General features: G+C 33.8%; 6 protein-coding genes and 1 long non-coding RNA gene across 9 annotated transcripts; 5 read left to right on the top strand and 2 right to left on the bottom strand.

Annotated features, from left to right (window-relative positions):
• Positions 1 to 25: 25 nt before the first annotated feature.
• Positions 26 to 1600, top strand: LOC149739474 (myeloid leukemia factor 1-like). The gene has a single exon (XM_089871683.1). The coding sequence runs from the start codon at positions 699 to 701 to the stop codon at positions 1374 to 1376; it is 678 nt and encodes a 225-aa protein (XP_089727809.1). The 5' UTR covers positions 26 to 698; the 3' UTR covers positions 1377 to 1600.
• A 59-nt stretch (positions 1601 to 1659) lies between these two features.
• On the top strand, positions 1660 to 2514 carry LOC149739473 (ADP-ribosylation factor-like protein 2-binding protein). Its single transcript, XM_089871687.1, has one exon. It carries the CDS (start codon positions 1660 to 1662, stop codon positions 2140 to 2142), a length of 483 nt encoding a protein of 160 aa, XP_089727813.1. The 3' UTR covers positions 2143 to 2514.
• Positions 2515 to 2525: 11 nt separating this feature from the next.
• Positions 2526 to 11961, top strand: LOC149739471 (uncharacterized). 2 transcript variants are annotated; one of them, XM_089871640.1, is made up of 22 exons: positions 2526 to 2673; positions 2856 to 2991; positions 3642 to 3745; positions 3828 to 3949; positions 4096 to 4169; positions 4268 to 4326; positions 4820 to 4912; positions 4970 to 5073; positions 5399 to 5570; positions 6039 to 6172; positions 6415 to 6502; positions 6769 to 6914; positions 7196 to 7276; positions 8052 to 8226; positions 8498 to 8626; positions 8930 to 9042; positions 9406 to 9543; positions 9956 to 10037; positions 10157 to 10266; positions 10491 to 10609; positions 11027 to 11222; positions 11534 to 11961. In XM_089871640.1, exons 1-22 carry the CDS (start codon positions 2526 to 2528, stop codon positions 11714 to 11716), a joined length of 2706 nt encoding a protein of 901 aa, XP_089727766.1. In that variant the 3' UTR covers positions 11717 to 11961. The 2 variants fall into 2 exon arrangements, with proteins under 2 accessions (XP_089727766.1, XP_089727767.1); XM_089871641.1 differs by lacking the exons at positions 2526 to 2673; positions 2856 to 2991 and having other exon boundaries at positions 3642 to 3755.
• LOC149739472 (uncharacterized) lies at positions 7549 to 9960 on the bottom strand. Its single transcript, XR_016384354.1, has 3 exons — positions 9667 to 9960; positions 9376 to 9560; positions 7549 to 9095 (listed from the first exon to the last, which is right to left on the bottom strand). It is a non-coding gene; the product is annotated as an uncharacterized LOC149739472 (long non-coding RNA).
• A 507-nt stretch (positions 11962 to 12468) lies between the features above and the next one.
• LOC149739470 (retinol dehydrogenase 13-like) lies at positions 12469 to 16981 on the top strand. 2 transcript variants are annotated; one of them, XM_089871674.1, is made up of 6 exons: positions 12469 to 12736; positions 14289 to 14421; positions 14786 to 14895; positions 15042 to 15210; positions 15652 to 15885; positions 16561 to 16981. In XM_089871674.1, the coding sequence occupies exons 1-5, from the start codon at positions 12560 to 12562 to the stop codon at positions 15873 to 15875; spliced, it is 813 nt and encodes a 270-aa protein (XP_089727800.1). In that variant the 5' UTR covers positions 12469 to 12559; the 3' UTR covers positions 15876 to 15885; positions 16561 to 16981. The 2 variants fall into 2 exon arrangements, with proteins under 2 accessions (XP_089727800.1, XP_089727799.1); XM_089871673.1 differs by having other exon boundaries at positions 12471 to 12736; positions 15652 to 15871.
• Positions 16982 to 17032: 51 nt separating this feature from the next.
• Positions 17033 to 19414, top strand: LOC149739469 (protein CASP-like). Its single transcript, XM_089871651.1, has one exon. It carries the CDS (start codon positions 17034 to 17036, stop codon positions 19020 to 19022), a length of 1989 nt encoding a protein of 662 aa, XP_089727777.1. The 5' UTR covers position 17033; the 3' UTR covers positions 19023 to 19414.
• Positions 19408 to 21619, bottom strand: LOC149739468 (large ribosomal subunit protein uL3m-like). Its single transcript, XM_089871670.1, has 8 exons — positions 21367 to 21619; positions 20738 to 21036; positions 20576 to 20667; positions 20313 to 20411; positions 20076 to 20236; positions 19836 to 20019; positions 19638 to 19779; positions 19408 to 19575 (listed from the first exon to the last, which is right to left on the bottom strand). Exons 1-8 carry the CDS (start codon positions 21462 to 21464, stop codon positions 19472 to 19474), a joined length of 1179 nt encoding a protein of 392 aa, XP_089727796.1. The 5' UTR covers positions 21465 to 21619; the 3' UTR covers positions 19408 to 19471.
• Between the last annotated feature and the right edge of the window lie 94 nt (positions 21620 to 21713).

Here is a 21713-nt window from a genome sequence, read left to right as displayed (position 1 = left end):
AAAAATCTCTTTCAAATCGAAAATGGCCGCTATAATATCTTTATTCTAGGATCACCTTGGTGAGCGTCCGCCCCCCTTGCTGTCCAAAGAACATAGATTGTAGGCCTATATCTATTTACTTTGATGCTTTTTTCAACCCATTTATCACGCCGATTTGTCTGACAACCGAAACTCTTTTTTCCTCTCAAACCATTCCCCGAATGCTATATATACTGTTGCGTTAACGCCGTTATACTAATGTCACAACAACTATGAGATAACAACTAATGATGACCACATAAACAAACGAAAAAAATGACGTGGACATCAAGCGAACGAACGAAATAGTTGGTGACGTCTTTTGAACCTATAGAGATTCAATCATTTTCGCCTTTTGGAAAGTTGTATATGCGCTATTTCAAACATGTTTATCTTTTTCACATTTGAATTATTTATATTAATTTGTTTTATGTTGTTCGTTTTTTTATCAAACGAATATATCAGACCACAATAAAAAAACACATATAAAATCGAACTGTTACGGTTCACTAACTTCGGGTCATTGCTATGGAGAAGCAACTCCAACGGAAAATACCACAACTCATTACAGAACGTAAACATACATAGCTGATATTAGTGCTTTGCAATCCGGACTGTCAACGATTTGATTTTATATTTTATTTAACATCTCTTTCAATGTAAAATCTACTAATACAAGCATGTTTCGTAACATGTTCAAAGAATTTGAAGAAGACCCGTTTTTCAATGAATTTTCTACAAGATTTCCAAAACACGATGATTTCGGATTCCGATTTGCGATAGAAGATGATAAACGCGATCATCGACGTAGGTCCAAAGCTAATGATGAAGTCATGGATCCCTTCCAAGGGATGTTTCGGCACATGAATAAAGCCATTGAAGAAATGCATTCTGGGATGGAAAAAATGAAAAATGATCCAAACGTTCATATGTATTCTTCGTGCTCAACAATGTCTTACATGAATGATGGTAAGTCCAAGCCAAAAATATACCAAGCTGCATCATCTACTCGCCAAGCACCAGGCGCCATTAAAGAAACGCACCGTGCTGTCCGTGATAGTGAAACTGGGGTTGAAAAAATGGCGGTTGGTCAACACATCGGGCCGAGAGGAAGAATTGTTGAAAAGCGGAGACAGAAAGGAGGACAGGTTGAAGAGGAACGCAAGTTTCTTGACATGGAGGAAAAAGATACAAGTGACTTTGAAAGAGAGTGGAAATTGAAAACTGGCAAGTTGTTTCCATCTAGTCGTGGTAATGAGGTTGAGAATGGCATGAAAGGAAAGTTTCATTGTGGGGTTGAGGGAAGGAGTGTGGCTCGACCTGCTGGTCCAAATAAAAATGGAAGAAACCGACATTAAAGAGGAATTACAGACTGTTTAAAGTTTTGTGTAGATGTTAAACGTAGAATACTTTATCACTTATGTAACCAATGCTTTTGTAAATTTGCACTGTTTGCATTCGATTCTAATGACAGTTTACTTTTATTTCATCCATGTAAATACCAATTTGCTTTAAATATACGTTAGCGCGTATTAGAAAAGTTTGTTAGACTGGTTTGGGTGTACTGTAATATTTGATTCAGTTTTTCAGATTTAATTGGGATAATAAATTTGTAAGTTTGATAAAAGTTAAACTTTTGATATGGCAATGTGGGGATCCGAGATGGAAGGAGTAGTTTGTGGAAGTGAAGATGAACAAAGATTTGATGAAATAATTGGAAGTATACAAGATGTTCTTATAAGTGATGAATTCCTCAATTTACAACAAGATTTTATGGATAAATATTACCATGTATTTGAAGATACGGAAGAAAATAAATTTATTTACACTGATATTTTCCAAGAATATAACTCTATATTTGAGAAATACCTTGAAATGAGACTCACCAATAAACTACCCTGGTTTTCTATGGAAAAGTTTGCTGCATCTCTGACTGCCCATAAGCATGAAATCTGTGATGAAATATTTGAAACACTAACCAGTTTCACTGATTTTATGACATTCAAAGAAATGTTTGTGGATTATCGAGCTGAAAAAGATGGAAGAAATGATGATTTGATGCAGGGTTTGGTTGTACAATCACTTGTACCCACCACAATCTCTGTTGCGCTTTCCTCAACGTAGTAATTCATTTGTTGCAATTTAATTTGTACATTTAGGTTAACAGTTAATTGAAAGTTTCTAATTTTTTGCTTAAGCCAGGGTTTTGGTTTCTGCAATTAGTATGAAATGTTTAAATTAAATTTATATGTTAAATTTAGTAGTTGTTGTTAAATTTAGTACTCAGCGCTGCTATAAATGTGAATTATATATTTGTTTTTAAATATATATGACTTAATTCCCAAGTACTGTTTTTCTATAAACCAATGTAATGTTACTTAATATGCAAAGTCTTTAGTCGGTACATAATACATGTTGTATATTCTTGCTGGTTTACAATTAAAATTCGTGATAACTATAAAATAAAAAAATACATTCGGTTAAACTTTTTAGAAATTTGTTAAAACATGAAATCAAAGCGAGCGATAATTAACTTGAATGAAGATGAAGAAGTGGAAGATGATGCGATGTTTGATGAAGAAGAAGCAAGAATGAAAGCTGCACAGTTGGAGAGAGAGATTGAAGAGCAAAATAAATTTGATTGTCTTTGCGACGGTAAAATTAATTTATTTATATATTCAGAAATGACCTGGGATTTTAGCCAGGTTTGGTCCATTATCCCAACACCCACGCTGCTTCTATGTCATTCAGATGATGTGGCTTACCCTGGGTTAGAACTCATTTCTTTTTCTGATTATATTACATTGACTAAGTTTTAATATTGTTGTATATTTTAGGTGTGAATAATTGTTTGTCACTGGTGGATAGTTCATTCAGTGAATTACTTGATTTGAAAGATGAATTATTACAACATGAGTTGCCACCGAGTTTGCTTGTTGCGATCACGCTTGTGACTGGTAAAATGTTCAGAAGGTTGGTTCAAAGAAATTCACACACATTTGAATATTTGTTTTGTAAGATTCACCCAGTGGTTTGCCGGTTCAAAGCCATAAATTGAAACCCAACAATTAAAGACTAATAATTCAAAGCTTACCACTTCTATTTTAGTGATTCGCATACTTTTTACAAATTTTGCCTGTTTTTTTTTAAATTTTGCCTTTTTGCAACTATTGTTTTAAAAATTTTGCCTTTTTGCAATTATTTTGATATTTCTGGCCCAATAAAAATGAAAGAATGCTATGGGGAAAATGCACAAACTACACCAATAAAAAAACCCAAACGATCAAATATGGTAAGCGCTTAATGGAATAAGTGCACTTGTTTTGCTGCAATTAAATCATTAAGTTTTTATTTGGTTTTGGACATTGCAACTCCCATGTTCTGTACTACATCGGGTTAGTTTAGGTATTTGTTTTTATATTCAGTAGAGAAAAAGGCTGCGTCACACTGTACATTGCGGACTTTCTGAAATTGTTGTACAGACCTAAACAGCGGACACTAGTTTGGGAACTATTGTTCTGTTTAGTATCCTTGAAACTGGCCAACTAACTTCTAAACATTAACTATCCTATTTCTACCTTATGATATGAATGGAATCTAACCCATAATATGCTATTTTGTAGTATCACTGACCTTCATACACCTATACAAGAATTGACAAGACTCGTCAATATATATTCCATACCATGGGAACAAAGAAGTGAAGCCTTAAAAAAACTACACACTGGTTAGGACTGGTATTTATCTATTTGTTCATACTCTAATTTGAACTTTGTTTTCGTGTTGTTTCACAATAATTTTAAATACAGATTATGAAAGCAAGCAACGGCAACTTAATATTGCAATTCGTCGTCTGCAACTAATTGACGCACACACCAGAAGACTGGACATGGAAAAACGAATAATGAACTGGGAGAAAGCATTTGCAAAAGTAACAAAAACATATTTTGAATTGTAACAAAGGTGTATTTTTAAATATTTTTAAAATAAATGTATTTTTTAACTTTATATTCCAAATATTTTACTTTGTAATTTTAAATGTGCGTGTGTTTGTAACTAATACAAATTTACATCTAGGTGACAAGTTCAAAGACTCATGGAAGAAGATGGAAATTTTTAATTGAAGCATTTAAAAAGAAGCTAAAAGATGGGTAAGAACTTAAGGTTATAACTACAGAGGATTTAAAAATAAAGAATATAAACAATTTTTTTAAGCTGGTGTAATTTTCTGTTTGATTGAATTATTTAGAGTAAATCTACATGAACTCGAAGTTGAACTAAGTGATGATGAATCAGAATTAGATCAAGGTTTGTTGATAATTGTATTTAAATTAACCTATCATTTGATTGGCATGACTATAAACTAGTGTTTAGGAATAAAGTATCACGTACTGTTGGGCCAATATATATATGTATCATATCCATGTTCTACAGCCTGGAGATGCTGTTCTTTCTCCAATGCACACGCTATCTGACTGCACAAAGTAATTGTATGTCGTTGTTATTCATTGTAAGACAGCTTATGTTTTCGCTATACATTGAATATATATCATTAAATCTGAGCCAGAGCACAGTCAACGCTACAGTACAGTGTAAAAATATTTTCATAACCTCTTGCTTGTTTTTGTAAGGGAAAGTAACAATATGATGTAAGCACTCTAAGCTGTTGCTATTAAGGCAGAATATAAATCGAAAAGACCTCATTCAATAATTTAATTGCGTAATAATTAACTTGATTTTTATTGTTTAAATACAATTACCAGCAAAACGTATTACCTTTAAAACAATATAATCTTTCCAGATGAACCAGAACACATCGTTGATGATGGTGTGTCAGAGAAGCAGAGGTTTATGTTGTCTGTTATAGCTGCATCACCACCTGCTGATGATGATGGTAAGTATTTCATAAAATCCAAAGTTCCTTCTAATGATAATCATTTGTTAATAAAAGGAACACCACAAGCTGGTTCAGATATTGAAAGTGAAGCAGACGGGATTCCATCAGAAATATCGGATAGTACCGGAAACGTAGACGATGGGAGTCCGGATGTGAAGGTTCATAAGTAATTTCTGTTGCATATGGATGAGGACGTGGGGTCCCATCTCCCATGGCTAGGCACACTAATGTCCCAAGAAATTAGGCATTTGGTCAATTACTTCAACAATTAAGGTGCTACTGCAGGACAAGCTTGCCACTGAAAATCTTCAATATAATTGATATGTTTTTTAATTTACTGTCCCTGGAATAGGTTTGATAACAGACCCAAAACATTGTGAAAAACATTTCTCTTTTAAAGTAGTAATATAAATCATACATGGAAAATATAATCCAAAAATCAAAGCTTCTTTTTTATTTCTGATAAAGAATATTTATTAACAGCAACGGAAGCGTGGCGTGAGCTTCGGACCAGAATCTGATGAACCTGAGATTCGAGAAGTGATTCGTGAAGTTGTGGTAAAACCTCCATCTGAAGATAAATCTGTGTGGACCCATGAACCAGAGTTCGATCAACATCTTGTTGTAAGGATATTCAGACCTGTGGAACTTAAAGGTGATTTGATTGTTTTAGTAGTTTAAAGATATTAACTTACTTTTTACTTGTGTAAATATATCTATTGCTTTGACAGTTATCTGTACCTTATTTAATCAGAATTATTTTTATAATTTAAAAATACAATAACGTGTAAGTTTTGTTTGGTCAAATACTTCTTGCATGCCAACCAGGATTTCAGGTTTTTTGCGCCATTGTTGTTTCGAAACTTTGATGAAAAATAATTGATATGGAAATTCTGTCTAACCTGTTTTTAAACATATTATTTTTACAAGTCATTGAGATAATTTCAAAATTTCTGTTAGATTTATGTTTATTCTCACTTTTATGTTTTGGACTTGAATTGTCATTGAAACGTTTTTTGCACAAAACAAGAGTTGTCAACGTAGCATCAATAAGAATTAATGTATTTACATATCACATTTCAAATTTAACCGTTACCAAAATAAATGGTGAATATATTTTTAGATGATGAAGGTTTAGATCTTTCATGTAATGTCAGTTTTGGTGGAATCAACAAAAAGACATCAACACTTGCTTCATCATCAGCTCACCACACGCCTCAAACAATGGAACAAGTTGTACAAGCTGAAGAAGCAGAAGTTTGATTTTGTTCATTTCTTGTTATAATCATGTGGTCTATCATCCACCGCATGCTTTTTATTGCGGTGTTGTGTCTTGTTTAACTTAAGCATTATCATAAAAAGTGTTACATTTTAGAAATTGTTATTTACTGTCGAGTGCTCCTATTTTTTATGGCTGTTCCACAGCTCCAACAATGGTTTGTCTATTTTCTAGTTTTAATTTCTGTGCTTCAAATGTTTGATCACATTTTACAATTTAGGTTGAGCTTAAATCACAAGGAAAACTTGGGGGGAAATCTGGAAGAAGGAAATCAATTGGATTCGCAAAAACACCTTCTAGTCCAGCAGGTCAGTGCAATAAAAAGGTTACATCGCCGATAGCAATTTTAAAATGTTAAGTTTCAACTCTGTTTAGTTTAGAGAACAGTGTTTATCAAAGAAATAACAAAGTTAATTAACAAAGTAACTCACAAGTAGACAGGAGATACATAATGGCGCAATATGGTTAGTAGTAGAACCCCCTTCTTGTGAATCTAAGTAAAACACATTGTAATCATACAATAGTTTTCATCATTAATTCTTTCAGCATCATAAGCATAAACAATAACTTTCAGTTCCATCCTCACCAAGCAAGGTTGCCGCAAAGCCAAGCAGTATTTTGAAGAAAGTAAAAGTTGATGATGAACCTTCAGATGCTTTGAATATAAATCGCAGCAAATATCAAGAAGTTACGTTTGATGTTGGAGATAAAACAGATGCCGTAAGTTTCGCTATTTGAACGCAATTTAAAAATAAAGCACAAATTAATAACACACAAACACAACCTATGAGCAACAATAACAACTGTTTCAATAAATATTTAACTGTTTTGTGAACCACTGTAGTCGGTGAACCATCCAAATCAAATGGAAACCTACTTTTGAGTTGTGGCTTAGGGCTTTATCATTGCTTTAAGTAGTTTTAGTTAACCTTTTTTTGATACCTGCTTATCTAACAGTAAATACTTATATATTTTTTAATCTTGTCGCTTGTGTTTTGCAGCTGAGGATTTCAGTACACCAAGGTGAACAAGCTAAAATGATTGCCATGGCAACAATAACATGGGATGAAATACAAGAGAAGGTGACATTTCTTATTAATTATGTGATAATGTCATTACATTTATTTGTTACAGGTTCACTAGGTTTAAATATTTCCATGTTAGTTGTAACTTAAGACTTACCGAAGGTTATTGAAGTTGGTTTACACAAGGCTATATGTTCTTTGTATTCCATCATGATAATGTTAAATACAGATGCTTCACATGCTAGTGTTGGGTCTGGTCCTATCGTACTCCTCTTCGCGCGTACTAGATGCTGTACCTCGTTTAATCACAGATCAATTGGAACCAGATCAACACTTAATAACTCCTTTATTAGTAACTTGACAGTGACGTAACGATACGATAACGATAGCAGAATTTATGGCTCAAGGCGTCCCGAAACATGGCGCACCCATCTTTTATACAGACGAGAGTTGTGAGAAGAAGGGAACACGTCAGCCTCCAGGCTTACCGCCAGTCACACATAACGCAAATACAGATACAATGTCTGGGTATTGAGCATAGTTCACCATTGGGCATAGTCCACACACAATGCCAGCAGCCACGCATCTTAATTAGGAAACGGCTAGGAAATTGTGACAGTTTCCGTTGTCAGGCAATATCGGTACGTGGACTCACACAATATCATTAAACCAGTAAATATATAACATCGTTAAACATGGAATTACAACGATAACATTATTATCGCCCGCTTTCACACGTCGATCACTACACTAGAATTCATGTTATGTTGAGTATGTGAGAAAAAACCTGCTTTTGTTAAAACTATAAAAACACTCCAACGTGTTCTCACAGAAATTTCGAATTAAAATGAATGAAGACAATTCATCCTCACAACATAAAGAAAAAACAACAAACAATGAAACTGGCAAGACTGAAAGTGACGAGAGAGATGAACTTACATTTGAAGATAGATTAGCAAATGATGAACTTTCTATGCTTCCTCTACAAGGAATAAAACTAGGGATAGGTCAGCTTCATGTTTTGTTTGTTTGTTTTTGTTAATTTATCTAGAAAACTGTATAGGATTCGCTCTATCATATACATAAACATATAAAAAATTCAGAAAAATATAAATTATTTTGTAAACCTCACTAAAAAGCTAAAAAAGTTTAACTTCTTTATTTTACTAACAATAAATTATCTTATTTAACTGCCTTTTTTAAATTTGTAACCGTACGAACTATAAAATTAAGTTGTGTTGTCTAAAACGAATTGCTATACATCATAAATGTATGTAGGTGGACACAGCCATGGTGTGTTGGGTCAACTACCTGTCCTGTGTTATTGGGTAATGAATGAGAAAATGCGATATTCTGATGTTCAAGTTAATACTGATGGGATAAGGGAATTAGTACAAGATGTGACAGGTATATATATTTAATAAATAATATAAACGTGCTGTGTTGTACATCATTGCTGTGTTAATGCTGGTGACTTCGCATGGAAATGTTTCTCATGTAATCGCCTCAAACAAAGTAAATGCAATGCATCAAAGTGTGTTATTTAACTAATGTATTTTAAATGTAAACTTGGGATATAGTTTCAGTGTAATTTATTACTTCATCTGTTATCTAAGTTGATCTGCGCATTTTTAACATTTGTTGTCACCCTTGGTTGATTGAAGTGTTATCACTGTTTAAAGAAACTTATACACTTAATATGATTGCTAGGTGTTGACATGAATGAAATCACTAAAGATGAGCTTGTAAAGATGCTGAGTAAGGAATACAATGATGTTTGCACATCAGCCATGTCATTTGTCTCATCATCATCACATAAATCAGTAAGTATACACTAGGTTGGGGTAAGATGGGACATGTTTTGTTCTTTTTTATCCTGTCGATAGTAAACAAAGAATCTTCACAGAATATAAAACTCTATTATGAACATGAGTTAAGAAGTATTGTTAAGTTTTAAAACACACCACAATACTATAAATGCTATTCTAGTTTCAATAATGTTCACTTTTATGTACAGGAGTACATGTGTTATAATTATACAACATACTAGAATAGAAATCATAAAATATGACTCATTTTTTTTTGCTTACGAAACTTGTTGTACAATCTCTACGGTTGTTAAGAAATAATATAAAAAAAAAATATTTCTCACTTACCAAGCATATTGTAAACTGCTCTGTGTTTAGGGGTTCATTCCAGTTGAGGAAATTGAAGTAATTCGTGAACAACATGATTTAGAACTTAAGAATATTCAAGATGAATATGAGGTTAAGGTTCAACAGCTGCTTGTTGAAGTGGAACGATTACAAACTTCTCAAACACAGGTTTGTTGTGACGAATGCTGAAGAATACTTAACACATTAAGTTGGTTGTATGCTCAATTAAAAAGGTAATACTTTAATATGGGCCCAGTAGTCACACTTTTTGATTGATAATATTTTATGCACCTTTTATCTATAGTGTACTTTAACGATTGTCCTTTTGCTGTTGATTCCTTTCTCTTTTGTTTTTAAATAATACAATCTTTGCATTCTTTTGTAGGAATTAAATGTTTTGTTATTTTTTTGATCTACTGTGATGTAAATCTGTACTGCTATCTTTCAATACCTTTGCCTTCAATAGAGTATAAGATGGTAGTAATTTCAGTTTGTAATCTATATGTTGCTTCACATACAGAATATATCATGTGGTAAATATTTTACCGTTGCACCTACTCATATATTATTTCCTTTATAGATGTTTGTACAACCTGCTATAGATGGCGAAAGTCGTTATGAAACAAAGGACAAAGTTGATCATAAACATCAAAAACTACCAGGTACAAAGCTTCAAGGATATTTTTTATGTATGATAAGTTTTAAGAAAAGCCTGATTTTCAATTTTTCAAAGAAATTTTAACCCCGCAATGAAAGAATCCTTTTATTTTTAATATTGTAGGAATCCCAAGACCTCCAAGTCCAGAGGGACGACCACATTCACCCAGCAGTCACTGGAGGGCACCAAAGATACCACAACTTCCTGACTGGGGAGCTAATTTACCCAAAAATGTGAGATATATATTAGACAACCCTTACTTATAATTGATTAACCATTAACACAAACCAATAGTTTCTAGTTTTCTGACAATTTGTTTTTAATAACATTTATGGTACAGACATAGAACTAGGAAAATAGCTTACAATTTAAAACTACAATTTATAAATTATCATTGAACAAAAAGTTAATGAGAATTAAAAATCAATAATTTCATATGTTGTTCTAATAATTATAGGTCTGGGTAAGAATGCGATTGTTAACAGAGGAAATGATTATTAAACGTCAACAATTAGACGCAAGAATAAGGAGTCGCATCGCATCAAATATAGAAAAGAAGTTAGCCTCTCAATATAAGTATGTAGTCTGTAGAAGTTTAATTTGTGCAGATTTTTCCTTTATTTTTAAACATTAAATTTAATTTCATGTGGTTATGCCGTAATAAAATATTATTCATAAATATTTGTCCTACATCACCATAAATATATAACTTACATCATCTCTTGAATAGTATTAAGAATGCTCTATTGATGGAAAGTCTACTCCATCATACAGGCAAACTTATATTCAAACATTTCGTAAAAAAACACATTTTGATGTACAAATATTGTTTCTATGTTCTTGTAAATTTGTTGATCACCTGGTGTTTAATGTGTTTTGTTCCTGCTCTTGATACAAACATGGTACATGCCTGAATGCCTAGTAGACTAGGGTATTTTTGTTTCAAAATACCAAACAACTATGTATGTATAAATTTAAAATTTTGTTATGTAGATTACAAAGATCAGAAAAGAACTTTCACGGTCCACTACAAGATGTTAGTCTACCGGCTTTGTTCATGCCATCAAAGGGAGGAAATGTTTACAACCCACGTGCACATCAATATTTTCATCCAACCGGAACATCGGGTGAACTTCGGTTGACTCAACCACCATCAATATTTCAACTACCACCCTTACCAGAAAAAGCTGTATCCTTAATTTAACATTAGTTAAGAACACTTAAAGTGATAACTTATTTGTGCTTATGAGGTCAACAAAATTATTTTTGTTTGGGGAATTTTGCTTTTTTATATGGTCAACAATTTAACTTGCTGTTAAGTGTTTCGTTTAATGACACTTTTCGTAAGTGTAATAATGAAACATTGTGAAGTAATACTTTAATTAGATGCGAACATAAATTTGTTATCGTCTACATATTAATAAGTTTTGAAGTTCTTGCTGTAAAAAGTCTTGGGATTTTGTCAAAATAGTATTATTGGCCTTAACACATTTTTTTCAGAAATTATCAGTTGTTAACTTGTTTGAATTAAGCAAGAACTTTCAGCATCCTGCAACTGCTGATTGGTTAACACGTATTGCATCTGCTCCATCCAGAGGTTCTCGTGCCACAACTGCTGGTTCAAGAATCACACCGCACACACCAGCACCTACAGCTAACATACAACCATCTGACGTTTGTTAAAAGATTTAGAGTCCCAGTACGCATTGAGAGCTACCTTTTGCACCCTTAGCAATTCCAATGTATTTTGATTACCACACTGTGATACTTTTTATTTACTGTTTAAACATATCTAAGTTAAAATAATGAAGACTTTGCTTTTGTCTGTGCCTGCAATCATGTGTTCCCAATAAGAAATGTTATACTTATCTTGATATACCAAGCTTTCAAATAAAACATTTGTTGTGTTAGGCCTACCGTACTTTACATCTGTAATTTTGTGGGTGATTGCTTTGGTGTAGTCTTATTTTAGTAAAGCTTCAAACCTATAGGCTACCTCTGTCTTTACGGCGTGCCCTAACCACTATGCTACGCTACCAGATTATATTAATTATTGGCATCATCTGACACAAAATTGTGCTCCACATATTTTACTCTGCAGCTAACGTTATGAGTCTGATCCATACATATAACACATTGGGGTACAGGCAAGCCTGGCGCGTAAAACATATGTTAGCCTGTCTGGTTCTAATCTCAGGGTTTCGGATTCAAGGCTCGTTGTCACTACCAATACACGTACAATACATTCTACCTAATGCTCTACAGTCACCAATGGCGTCTTAAAACCGCTTAGTTGGTTACTAGTTCTGGTTTGTTTTTGAACGAGCCTAGTCGACCGTTGTAGTAAAAAAGCTATTTTATATTATGCTAATTAATTTAATACATACTTACTCATTAAATCTAGCTCTCTTGTTTTAATGTGAATAACGTCATAGTATACGGTTCACTAAACTTAATTGTGACGATTAATCCCAACTTGATCAACAACAATGTTTCTTGTCTAACGTCGTCTGGTGCAGTGTTATTATGTCGGTGTCTAAGGGTTGGGTGACCAGCAATGTTACCTTGGAGGGCAAAACTGCCCTCATCACTGGTGCTAATTCAGGAATTGGAAAAGAAACAACAAGGGAGCTATCAAAGCGAGGTGCAAAAGTTATTATGGCGTGCAGAGATCTTGCAAATGCTGAAGAAGTCAAAAAATCTGTAAGAAATTTTTTATTTAAAGTGTTAACTGCCTTAAGTTGTCTGTATCAATTTTGTTGAGAACAGTATAACTGAATAGTAAAATGCCAAATTATCATTAAGGTAGTCCTATAGCTGGTTACCAGTAAAAATGTAATTTAGGTCTTACTAATACCTACTGTATAATTTTTGGCACTAGTAAAGAATGTTTCGGTGCATAGCAGAATAAGCTGGTGTAAAGTTTCAGGGGTTGGGGAAGGATTCTTCACTAGCACCGCTTAGATTGTTCCGAATTATAGAGGGAATTACTACGTTTGATTCCTACATTAAAATTTACAGATTACACAATTCGTTAGGGGTTAGTGTTTTTACTAACACAAAAGTTCGAAAAAGAAGATTATAACATATGTAACATATCTCCTTTGTGCTACGATAGTCCGGCACCGTGGTAAGGTGGTTAGCGCGACTGCCTGTAACCATTAGGTAATGGGTTTAAGGCTCGTCGCTGCTACCATTGTGGGCGTATGTGTCCTTTGGCAAGACACTTAACGACAATTGCTCCAACCCAGTGGTCACTAATGGGTTGTCCAAATTATCAGCCATACATAAAAAAAAATCCCCCCCAAAAGAAATAATAATCATTCACAAAGTAACATACATGGTAACTCGTAAGCTGGCACGAGGTGTTAAGCCCGTGTGATAACGACTGTCGTTTTCCGGCCACGCAAGGATAAAGAAAGTTACATTCATTTATTCATTCAAAAAATCTAAAAAAATAAGCACTTACGAAGAAACGTACAAATAACTCGTAAGCTGGCACGAGGTGTATTAACACCCGTGTCATAATAGGCTACGCGAGGATACAGTAAATTACATTCATTTACTTTCAAAGCCATGCAAACTATGGTAATAAAGCATGTGTTTTTGCATTTTCACTGATAACAACAACACTTTTACGCGGCTAAGTTGATATCGACGTGCTTATTTTTCTGTGTTGTGCTGAAAAAGTATAACTGGTCATCAGCTAATAAAATTGTAGAAAAAAGGATTGGGTTTATCATTTTTTGTTGTTATTTCTGTAACAAAATAGTTGCAGTGACATTTACCACCAAACCAATTTGTGTTAAGAGGAATAGTGTCAATGTATACATAGTTGTAAACCTCAGGACAACTTAGTTTTGACCCCACTGATCCTAAAGATGTCAAATCATCTAATCCGGTGGTTCCCAGAGTGGACGCCTACCTTTGGGCGTTTGCGACCATAAAAGGACGCTGAAAGTATATCAGTTGTACTAATATTTAAGTAAAAATTTGTGTGCCCCCTTGGCCTAGGGCACATACAGCCTTCTTAACGTAGGTAAATGCACTAGGCCCAATATTAAAATCAAGTTTGTCTGCCACTGCAAGAGACTGATAACAGTTCACCAACCAATAAAAGGGGGGCCATTAAAATGTGTGTGGGATACACTGATCTAAACCCTGGCCTAAATGATTTGTTTGGGTCACTTGAATAATGTCTTTTATGCCTATTGCAGTTCATCGCGTATCGCCAGTTTTATAATCACACTTTTAGATTATTAAAGAATTTCCAAATGCAAAAGTTGAAGTTGGAAAGTTAGATTTGGGATCGTTGAAATCTGTGAGAGAATTTGCAAAAAGTGTAAATGACAATGAAAATAGATTGGATATTTTAATTAATAATGCAGGTAAATAGTACATATTCATTTGTAATTCTAGTAATATAATGACTACTCATTACAATAATATGTTTTCATTGTAGGAGGGCTATCAAAATACTCATTTAGTTTTATTTGTTTCATAAAAAGAAAAAGATGCCACTGAAAATACTGTGCATATAAGATTAACGGGCTACGTATTGACGGGCGCATAATGTGCGAGTGTGGTAATTACCATTTTAGCTTACGTATACACACAATAAAGTAGTTGATATTTGTAACTATGAGTTTGCCTAACCTGGATTATCAAAACTTAGGCGCCTATGACCTGAGCACTCCTGCTTAACATATCTTCCTGTATGTGTAGTTAATGCTGCTTATTTAATAATACTAGGAGTTATGTGTTGCCCTCAAGGCAAGACTGAGGATGGGTTTGAAATGCACTTGGGTATCAACCACATTGGACACTTTCTCCTTACAAACCTTTTGTTGGATCTAATAAAAGTAAGAGTGTTATTTGTTGGATAAATAATAAATTTGGTAGCCTGTCATCAGGGAATTGGTATCATAAATATATTTTTTTACAAAGTTTGTTTTTAATTTAAGAAAAAGGTTATTTGTATTCTTTTGATAGTACACATATTATATAGAAAAGTGCACCAAGTCGAATAATTTGTACTGCATCTTCTGGGTACAAACGTGGTGTGATGAAATGGGATGATTTAATGTGTGACAAAGAATATGTGCCGTTTAATGTTTATGCCAACAGCAAGCTGGCAAACTGTTTGTTTGCTCGCGAGTTAAGTCGTCGGCTAGAAGGTGAATAACTTTATATTTCCGTTTTTCCCTCATTCTATTTATTTGATGATGAATAAGGTGTTGATATTAATATGTCACAATAATGAACATTTGGATATATATATTAGAAATCATAAATTAGTAACTTGGTTTCTATTTAGTCACCATGTTATGTTTAAGCATTAATGTATTATATATAGTTTATTGAATCATCATAATGATTACACAAACACTATGTTGCCATGTAAACACAAGGTTGTAACTAGCAAACATTGGCCTTATATGTTCTATTTTATATTAGGGAGGTCTATAAAACCTATGATTTAGGCCAGATTTGGCCCATTACCCAAACATATTATATATTAATATTACTTGTGTAGGAGTAATTTCCTATAAAAGGTAGTAAACCAAATAAACAAACATGTTTCGGCTTGTTTTAAATTTTGATTGTCAATTGTACAGGCACAGGCGTCACCTGTAATTTGATTCATCCTGGTTTAGTTCTTACCAACCTTGGTAGGCATATGTATGGGGAAGGTCGATCAATTGGTAAACGTATCTTACATGCAATAACGTGGCCAATTGTGTTGTTGGTGTTCAAATCTCCACAGCGAGGAGCACAAAGCACAATATTTTGTGCAGTTGCTGAAGAATTGAAAAATATAAGTGGAAAATATTACAAGTAACTAAATTTAAGTAATTGAAACCTTTTCTTGATTATTTCTAGCTTGTTTAACCAAAATTCAATCTGTTGGTTCATTATTATGCACTTTTTATTTGGCGTATACCGTATAGCTATGCAAAAAATATTTATGAAAGTTTAAGATTTGGGATGTTTTTGTTTACGAACTCGCTATTTTGGCGTACAATATTTGTTGCAAAAATGCAACATTGCCAAATAAGGGTGAGAATAAGAATATTAAAATCTTGGAAAATTTAAAGCTGGTTGCTTACCTAAATTTATAAACTTCAAATCATTTACTATTTAAAAGTCTCATGTTGAAGTAAAAAAGTACGGCTAATTGTTACATTGCTAAAGGGTAATATTGTATATATATCCATCAAGTATGAGCAAGGTCCTATTTTTTCAACATATATTGCAAAGTTTTTATTACAATATTTAGTAAATATTTACACGTTGATTACTTGCGTCATAATAGCGATCATAAAACATATTAGCTTTTGACGGATTGATTATTTATGGAACACCAGCGGTTAACATCATTATTTGCAAGGGGGTTTCGAAGCAAACCGAATGCTTATCAGCTTATGAAAATAAATTGCATAGTTCTCAACTTGGCTTTTAGAAAAGTGATACAAATTAATAAAATTGCTTAAGGTTTTAAATGTAATAAAATCTAATTCATGCAGCAGCGACAGTGAGGAAGAACAACTGTTGGATAAAGCTTTAAATGAAGATGATGCACAAAAGTTGTGGAAAATCACAGAAAAACTGTGTGGATTAAATACAGATGCTGATACAGCATAAATATTACTTTTTATAAGAAAATCCCACCTGCATGTGCTAATTTATCAGTTGATGGACATGTAAATTTTATATATTTTGCACTCATACCTAATGGTCTTTTTTTTGCGAGCAGTATTTAGTATTACAGTGGCAAATGGCCGCCAATGTGTTTAGTATTGTTGCAAAATGTGTCAGGAAATACATTTAAATATTGCATTGCATTTTATATCTTTAGGCATATCACAATTTTTCCATATACTGTCATAATGAATATAATACTATTTGCATTCTTTTTTTATATACAACTTATTAATTCTTAACAGATGTAGGTTTTAAAAATCAATATATAGTTAAGTTTTTATAAAAAAAGATAAAAATGTCTGTCAATATAACTTCCATGCTTCAATTCTGGAGAACATTTGGACTGACTCAACTTCAAAGAGAATTGGACCACACTGCAACCGAACTTGCAACAAGGCAAGATAATAGCGATGTGTCACGCCGCAAACTTGTTGAGCAAATGAAAACATTCAAAAGAGTTTCCACAGAAGAAATTAGGAAGTCTGTTGCCCCATTGTTGAAAAGCTTTCAGCTTGAAATTGATTCTCTAACGAAAAGAAGCAAGTCTTGTGAAACTGACTTCCTTACGTTGTACAAGAAGTTGATTGAACTGCCTGACCCTGTTGCTGCATTAGAACAAGCTGAATCTTTTCAACGAAAAAATCAAAGATTAAATGATATTGAAACAGAAAACACAAAACTTCGTGAAACACTGGCTGAATATAATAAAGAATTTGCAGAAGTAAAAAACCAAGAAGTCACCATAAAGAACCTTCGTGAAAGAATTAAGGAATTGGAACGCGATTCTTCATCTCGTACACAGAAGGTTATTGAGGAGAAACATGAGGCGCTGAAGAAAGAGTTTGCTGAGCGTGAAAAAGTTTTGCATGATACTCAGTTTCAAGCTGCGACTAAGTTAAGTGAGGCGGAACAAAAAGTTTCGATGTTACAATCTGCTCTTGATGAATCACAGTCAGAATTATTTAATCTTAAAACAAAGTATGATGAGGAAAATGCTGCAAAACAAGCAGAAGCAGAATTGATTCTTTCTGACTTGGATCGTGCAAATCAAATGTATGAGTTGTCATGTAAGGAAGTTGAAACCTTGAAAGATCAGCTGCAAGAACAAAGTAATACAAAAGCTGTTTCCGTTTCTACCATCGACCAATCCATTGAAGTATTGTCAAGGAATAGTCTTGAAGCTGAATTGGCCATGAAAGAGAAAGAAGTTTCGCAACTTGTGGAGGATATCCAACATATGCAGTCTTCCATGGCAAAACTACGAGAGTCATCTGCAGAAATAATTGTTAAGTTGGAAGAAGAACAAAATGACAAAGAAAAGGAATGTAATGAATTGAAAGCAAAGTTGAAAGAACAAAGCGACTACATGGAACTTAAGCGCGAGCTGCATATTTTAAAATCAACTGAGTTTTCTGGAGGCACAAATGATCCCAAAACACTTGAGATGCTTTTGCTTGAAAAGAATCGTGGTTTGCAATCTGAAAATACAGGTCTAAGAGCTGAGAATGCTCAGCTAAAAGAATTCTCAAACACGCTTGAACAAAAGGTTGCCCTGGCAGAATCAACATGCCTCGAGACTCAGGAGTTGAATAAGAAATTGGAGTTTGATCTGATGATGATTCAAGCTCCTGCATCTGTTGCTCGTTCTGATGCGGATGGCTCTCCATCACCACCTAGTGGCATGTCTGGAGAGCTAGTTGCTGATGCAATAAAAAATACGACAGGTCCGGTCAACACTGACAGCTCACTGCTCATGATAGTTTCAAGTCAGCGTGAAAGATTCCGACAACGCAACAACGAGCTTGAAGCTGACAACTATAACAACCAACAAACTATACAGCATCTCCAGGGTGAAGTGGACAGCATCCGTGCGGATAATGTCAAGTTATATGAGAAAATCAAATACCTGCAAAGTTACCCAACTTCCTCCAGCACCAAGGTATCAATGGAAGATGTGACAGCGAATCGATATTCATCTCAATACGAAGAAACATTGGATCCGTTCACATCATTTAATCGAAAGGAGAAGCAAAGAAAATACATGAACCTTACTCCCCCAGAGAAAGTAACACTTGGATTGGGAAAGGTAATTTTGTCAAGCAAAATCGCAAGAAATATCTTTTTCTTCTACATGCTTTTCATGCATTGCCTTCTCTATATTGTGTTGTACAAATACGCATACGCAGATGACTGTAAACGTCACATTGCTGAGATGTGTTATGAAAAATTTGGTCCCCAGATGATGCCAGGTAATGCTGCAGTAGGGGCTAATGTTAAACAGTGACCTAAGTTTGATGTCATTTATTACTGTGCTTTATTGCCTATGTTAAATCTATTTAGAAACCTTTGTTTTAAATGTGTATTGTGTAATATTAGTCTCAATGTATAATAAATGATTATGGCTCATAAATTTAATAACTGCATTTATTATTTGTCTTATTGTATGATACTGCATAAATAACGGAAGTCCAAAACCTGATCTGGTATTATTACGTGTCATAAAATGAAATCAAGTTACTATTTGTAGTTCCATTTTTAACTTATAATTTGCTAATAGTGTCACCTACAAATAAATAATCAACCATGCAAACACGTGACTTCACCTTTTGTATAACTTCCACTGGTGGTAAAAGCTTTTTCGCTTGTAAAACTAAATACAATGCAATAGATAGTGTAGTGTGAGTATTTACTTTTACAAAAAGAACAAAACTTAAAATATGAAATGTATTTCTACTAGGATACAATAGGAAGTGAATTAAGACTTAAAACATTATCATCATATAATTCTTCTGGCAGTTCTTCATCTGAGAATTCTGGTATATAACGGGGAAATGGTCCTGTAATTAATTTGTACATTTACAAACCAACAATGCCTGAATTATTTATTCTTAGTTTTTACCAATTAGTTTGTCTTTTTCTTCTTCACTTTGTGGTCGATATTTGTACAGGCTGCTGTCAGCAATCTTCACAAACTGATTAATATGCCCCGCAATTCTTCCTTTCACATATAACACATTATATCGAGTGTTGATCCTTAAAACCTAACAATAATAATCATAATCCAATATATCAGTGTTGATTTTAAACCTCATTATACCTTTAGTCCTCTTGTGATTTCATTCGTCCCACCCAACTGACCCGCCATCTTCTTTCCCTTCATCACCCATCCTATTTGGCTTCCTCCAATTGATCCAGGCCTTCGCATCCACTTCTTATCTTTTCTTGCATGTCCACCGGCAAAGTGCCAGCGTTGTATCACACCTTGGAATCCATAGCCAATGCTGCAATGGTTTTATTGTAACATATTTTAAACCTTTCACATGTTTGTTGGAATTACCTTTGTGCTGTGCAATCAACAAACTGTCCAGGTTTAAAATGCATGGCAGTTATTTCAGTCCCCGGCTTCAAAGCTGCGTTCTCTGATATCAAAAAACGAAAACATTTTGCTTTAACTGGCACTCCAGCCTCACGACAAAACTCATGATATTTTTCATTTTTCTAAAAACAGAAAGAATTTATGTCATGCTAGTCATGGTCACGTTTATGTACACTAACAAGCAAAAACAAAACTCACATAAAAAGGACTTGCATTTTTTCCCCCAATGATGACAGCGGCTGTCTTGGTGTTGTATTCCTCTTTAGAAAAATACTTAATCACATGGCAGTCTTGAATCTACATTAATAAACAGGTAAATATGTATGAAGAACATGACACCACCATCCATGCACAGGTTGTTTGTAATTAATACTGCTGTAATAAATGAAAATCCACGCAAAAATTAACTTTCCAATGTGGCATAACAGTACCTGTATTATTAAAATGTGGCATAACAGTACCTGTATTAAAGTACAGTTGGCATATGTGCCATCTTTAAACCAAATAGGGTGGACTCCTAGTTTAATTCCAACAGCACCGCATCTCTTAGATCCTGCAAAAACATGTTTAATTGTTACTTCACTTTAGTGGTGAATGCTGGTAACAGTGTTAAATATTATTACCAGGTTGCCATGGTAATACTGGCCAATCAGAATCTTTTAATGGTGATTGTCTTGCTTGCTGCAACATTTCAATATTTCCATCGTTTGAAATTTCTTTCAAGAAACTTTTGTTTTCGTCGGTTAAGTCATAATCCCAATGCCAGCGGGGCGCTGGTAGTTTTCCTTTTGGTACAAATTTATCTGACCGAACACCATATTTATCTGTGTACCGAACAGCATATTGTTCTCCTCGTTTCAAGGCATGAAGCGTTGGCACAGAAGCAAAAACATTCTTTGGTTGTCCAGCTCCACGTTTTGTCCTGGCAAGTAACAGATTAGTTGAATGAATTTAACTTACTTTCTTCTCCATGACCCGAAAACGACAGTTAACACAGGTGTTCATACACCTCGGGTCAGCTTACGAGTTACCGTGTAATTTATTTTGCGCATGATTTAGTTAATAACTTAAAAATAATAGACAACATTAAACCTGGATAACAATGAAGCATAAACATTTTGAATGATTTTTATTTTAATCATTACCCAGTATTTCATTTTTAGTATAATTACTTATCAGTGGGTAAAAAAGTAAACAACACAAAACTGGTAACATGTGCATGACAAATATAATAATATAAGAAACATCTAACCTTAATGCCATATACTTCTTATTTCCATGATAATGTTTCTTTAATACGCAATTTTGTTCTGAACACCGTATAAACGATTGCAACCTCGGATAAAACATGATTGATCTCTTAATCCATTTATAATGTTTTGTTTATTAATCGGTTAAAAACTACCCACGTGGTTTACGTGTGTTTTGCTTCAAGTTAGACAATCTTAATTACGAATATAACTTCACTTAGTTTATTTTCTTTCGTTTTAATTGGAAAAATATTTAAATGTTTTAAAACAATGTCAAAATAAACACAAAAAAAAAATAAAGAATTACCGTCCCTCATATGGGACTGGTCCCCTATTAACCTCTTCAAGT

The sequence above is a fragment of the Ciona robusta genome, chromosome 2 (genome assembly GCF_009617815.1).
Source record: "Ciona robusta chromosome 2, ASM961781v2".
Lineage (NCBI taxonomy): Eukaryota > Metazoa > Chordata > Ascidiacea > Phlebobranchia > Cionidae > Ciona > Ciona robusta.
The sequence above is the reverse complement of the archived record's forward strand: the minus strand, read 5'-3'. Positions and strand labels throughout refer to the sequence as shown.

Bases quoted from the DNA above. Each gene is read 5' to 3' on its own strand.
- LOC149739471 (XM_089871640.1), top strand. From the start codon at position 2,526: ATGAAATCAAAGCGAGCGATAATTAACTTGAATGAAGATGAAGAAGTG. The intron at 5,571-6,038 runs GTGATTTGATTG...ATATATTTTTAG, and splicing joins CAGACCTGTGGAACTTAAAG to ATGATGAAGGTTTAGATCTT. The intron at 7,277-8,051 runs GTGACATTTCTT...GTGTTCTCACAG, and splicing joins GGGATGAAATACAAGAGAAG to AAATTTCGAATTAAAATGAA.
- LOC149739474 (XM_089871683.1), top strand. From the start codon at position 699: ATGTTTCGTAACATGTTCAAAGAATTTGAAGAAGACCCGTTTTTCAAT.
- LOC149739468 (XM_089871670.1), bottom strand. From the start codon at position 21,464: ATGTTTTATCCGAGGTTGCAATCGTTTATACGGTGTTCAGAACAAAAT. The intron at 20,668-20,737 runs GTAATAATATTT...ATGTTTTTGCAG, and splicing joins AGTATTACCATGGCAACCTG to GATCTAAGAGATGCGGTGCT. The intron at 19,780-19,835 runs GTATAATGAGGT...TATTATTGTTAG, and splicing joins AAATCACAAGAGGACTAAAG to GTTTTAAGGATCAACACTCG.
- LOC149739470 (XM_089871673.1), top strand. From the start codon at position 12,560: ATGTCGGTGTCTAAGGGTTGGGTGACCAGCAATGTTACCTTGGAGGGC. The intron at 12,737-14,288 runs GTAAGAAATTTT...TCACACTTTTAG, and splicing joins CTGAAGAAGTCAAAAAATCT to ATTATTAAAGAATTTCCAAA. The intron at 15,211-15,651 runs GTGAATAACTTT...TCAATTGTACAG, and splicing joins GTTAAGTCGTCGGCTAGAAG to GCACAGGCGTCACCTGTAAT.
- LOC149739469 (XM_089871651.1), top strand. From the start codon at position 17,034: ATGTCTGTCAATATAACTTCCATGCTTCAATTCTGGAGAACATTTGGA.
- LOC149739473 (XM_089871687.1), top strand. From the start codon at position 1,660: ATGGCAATGTGGGGATCCGAGATGGAAGGAGTAGTTTGTGGAAGTGAA.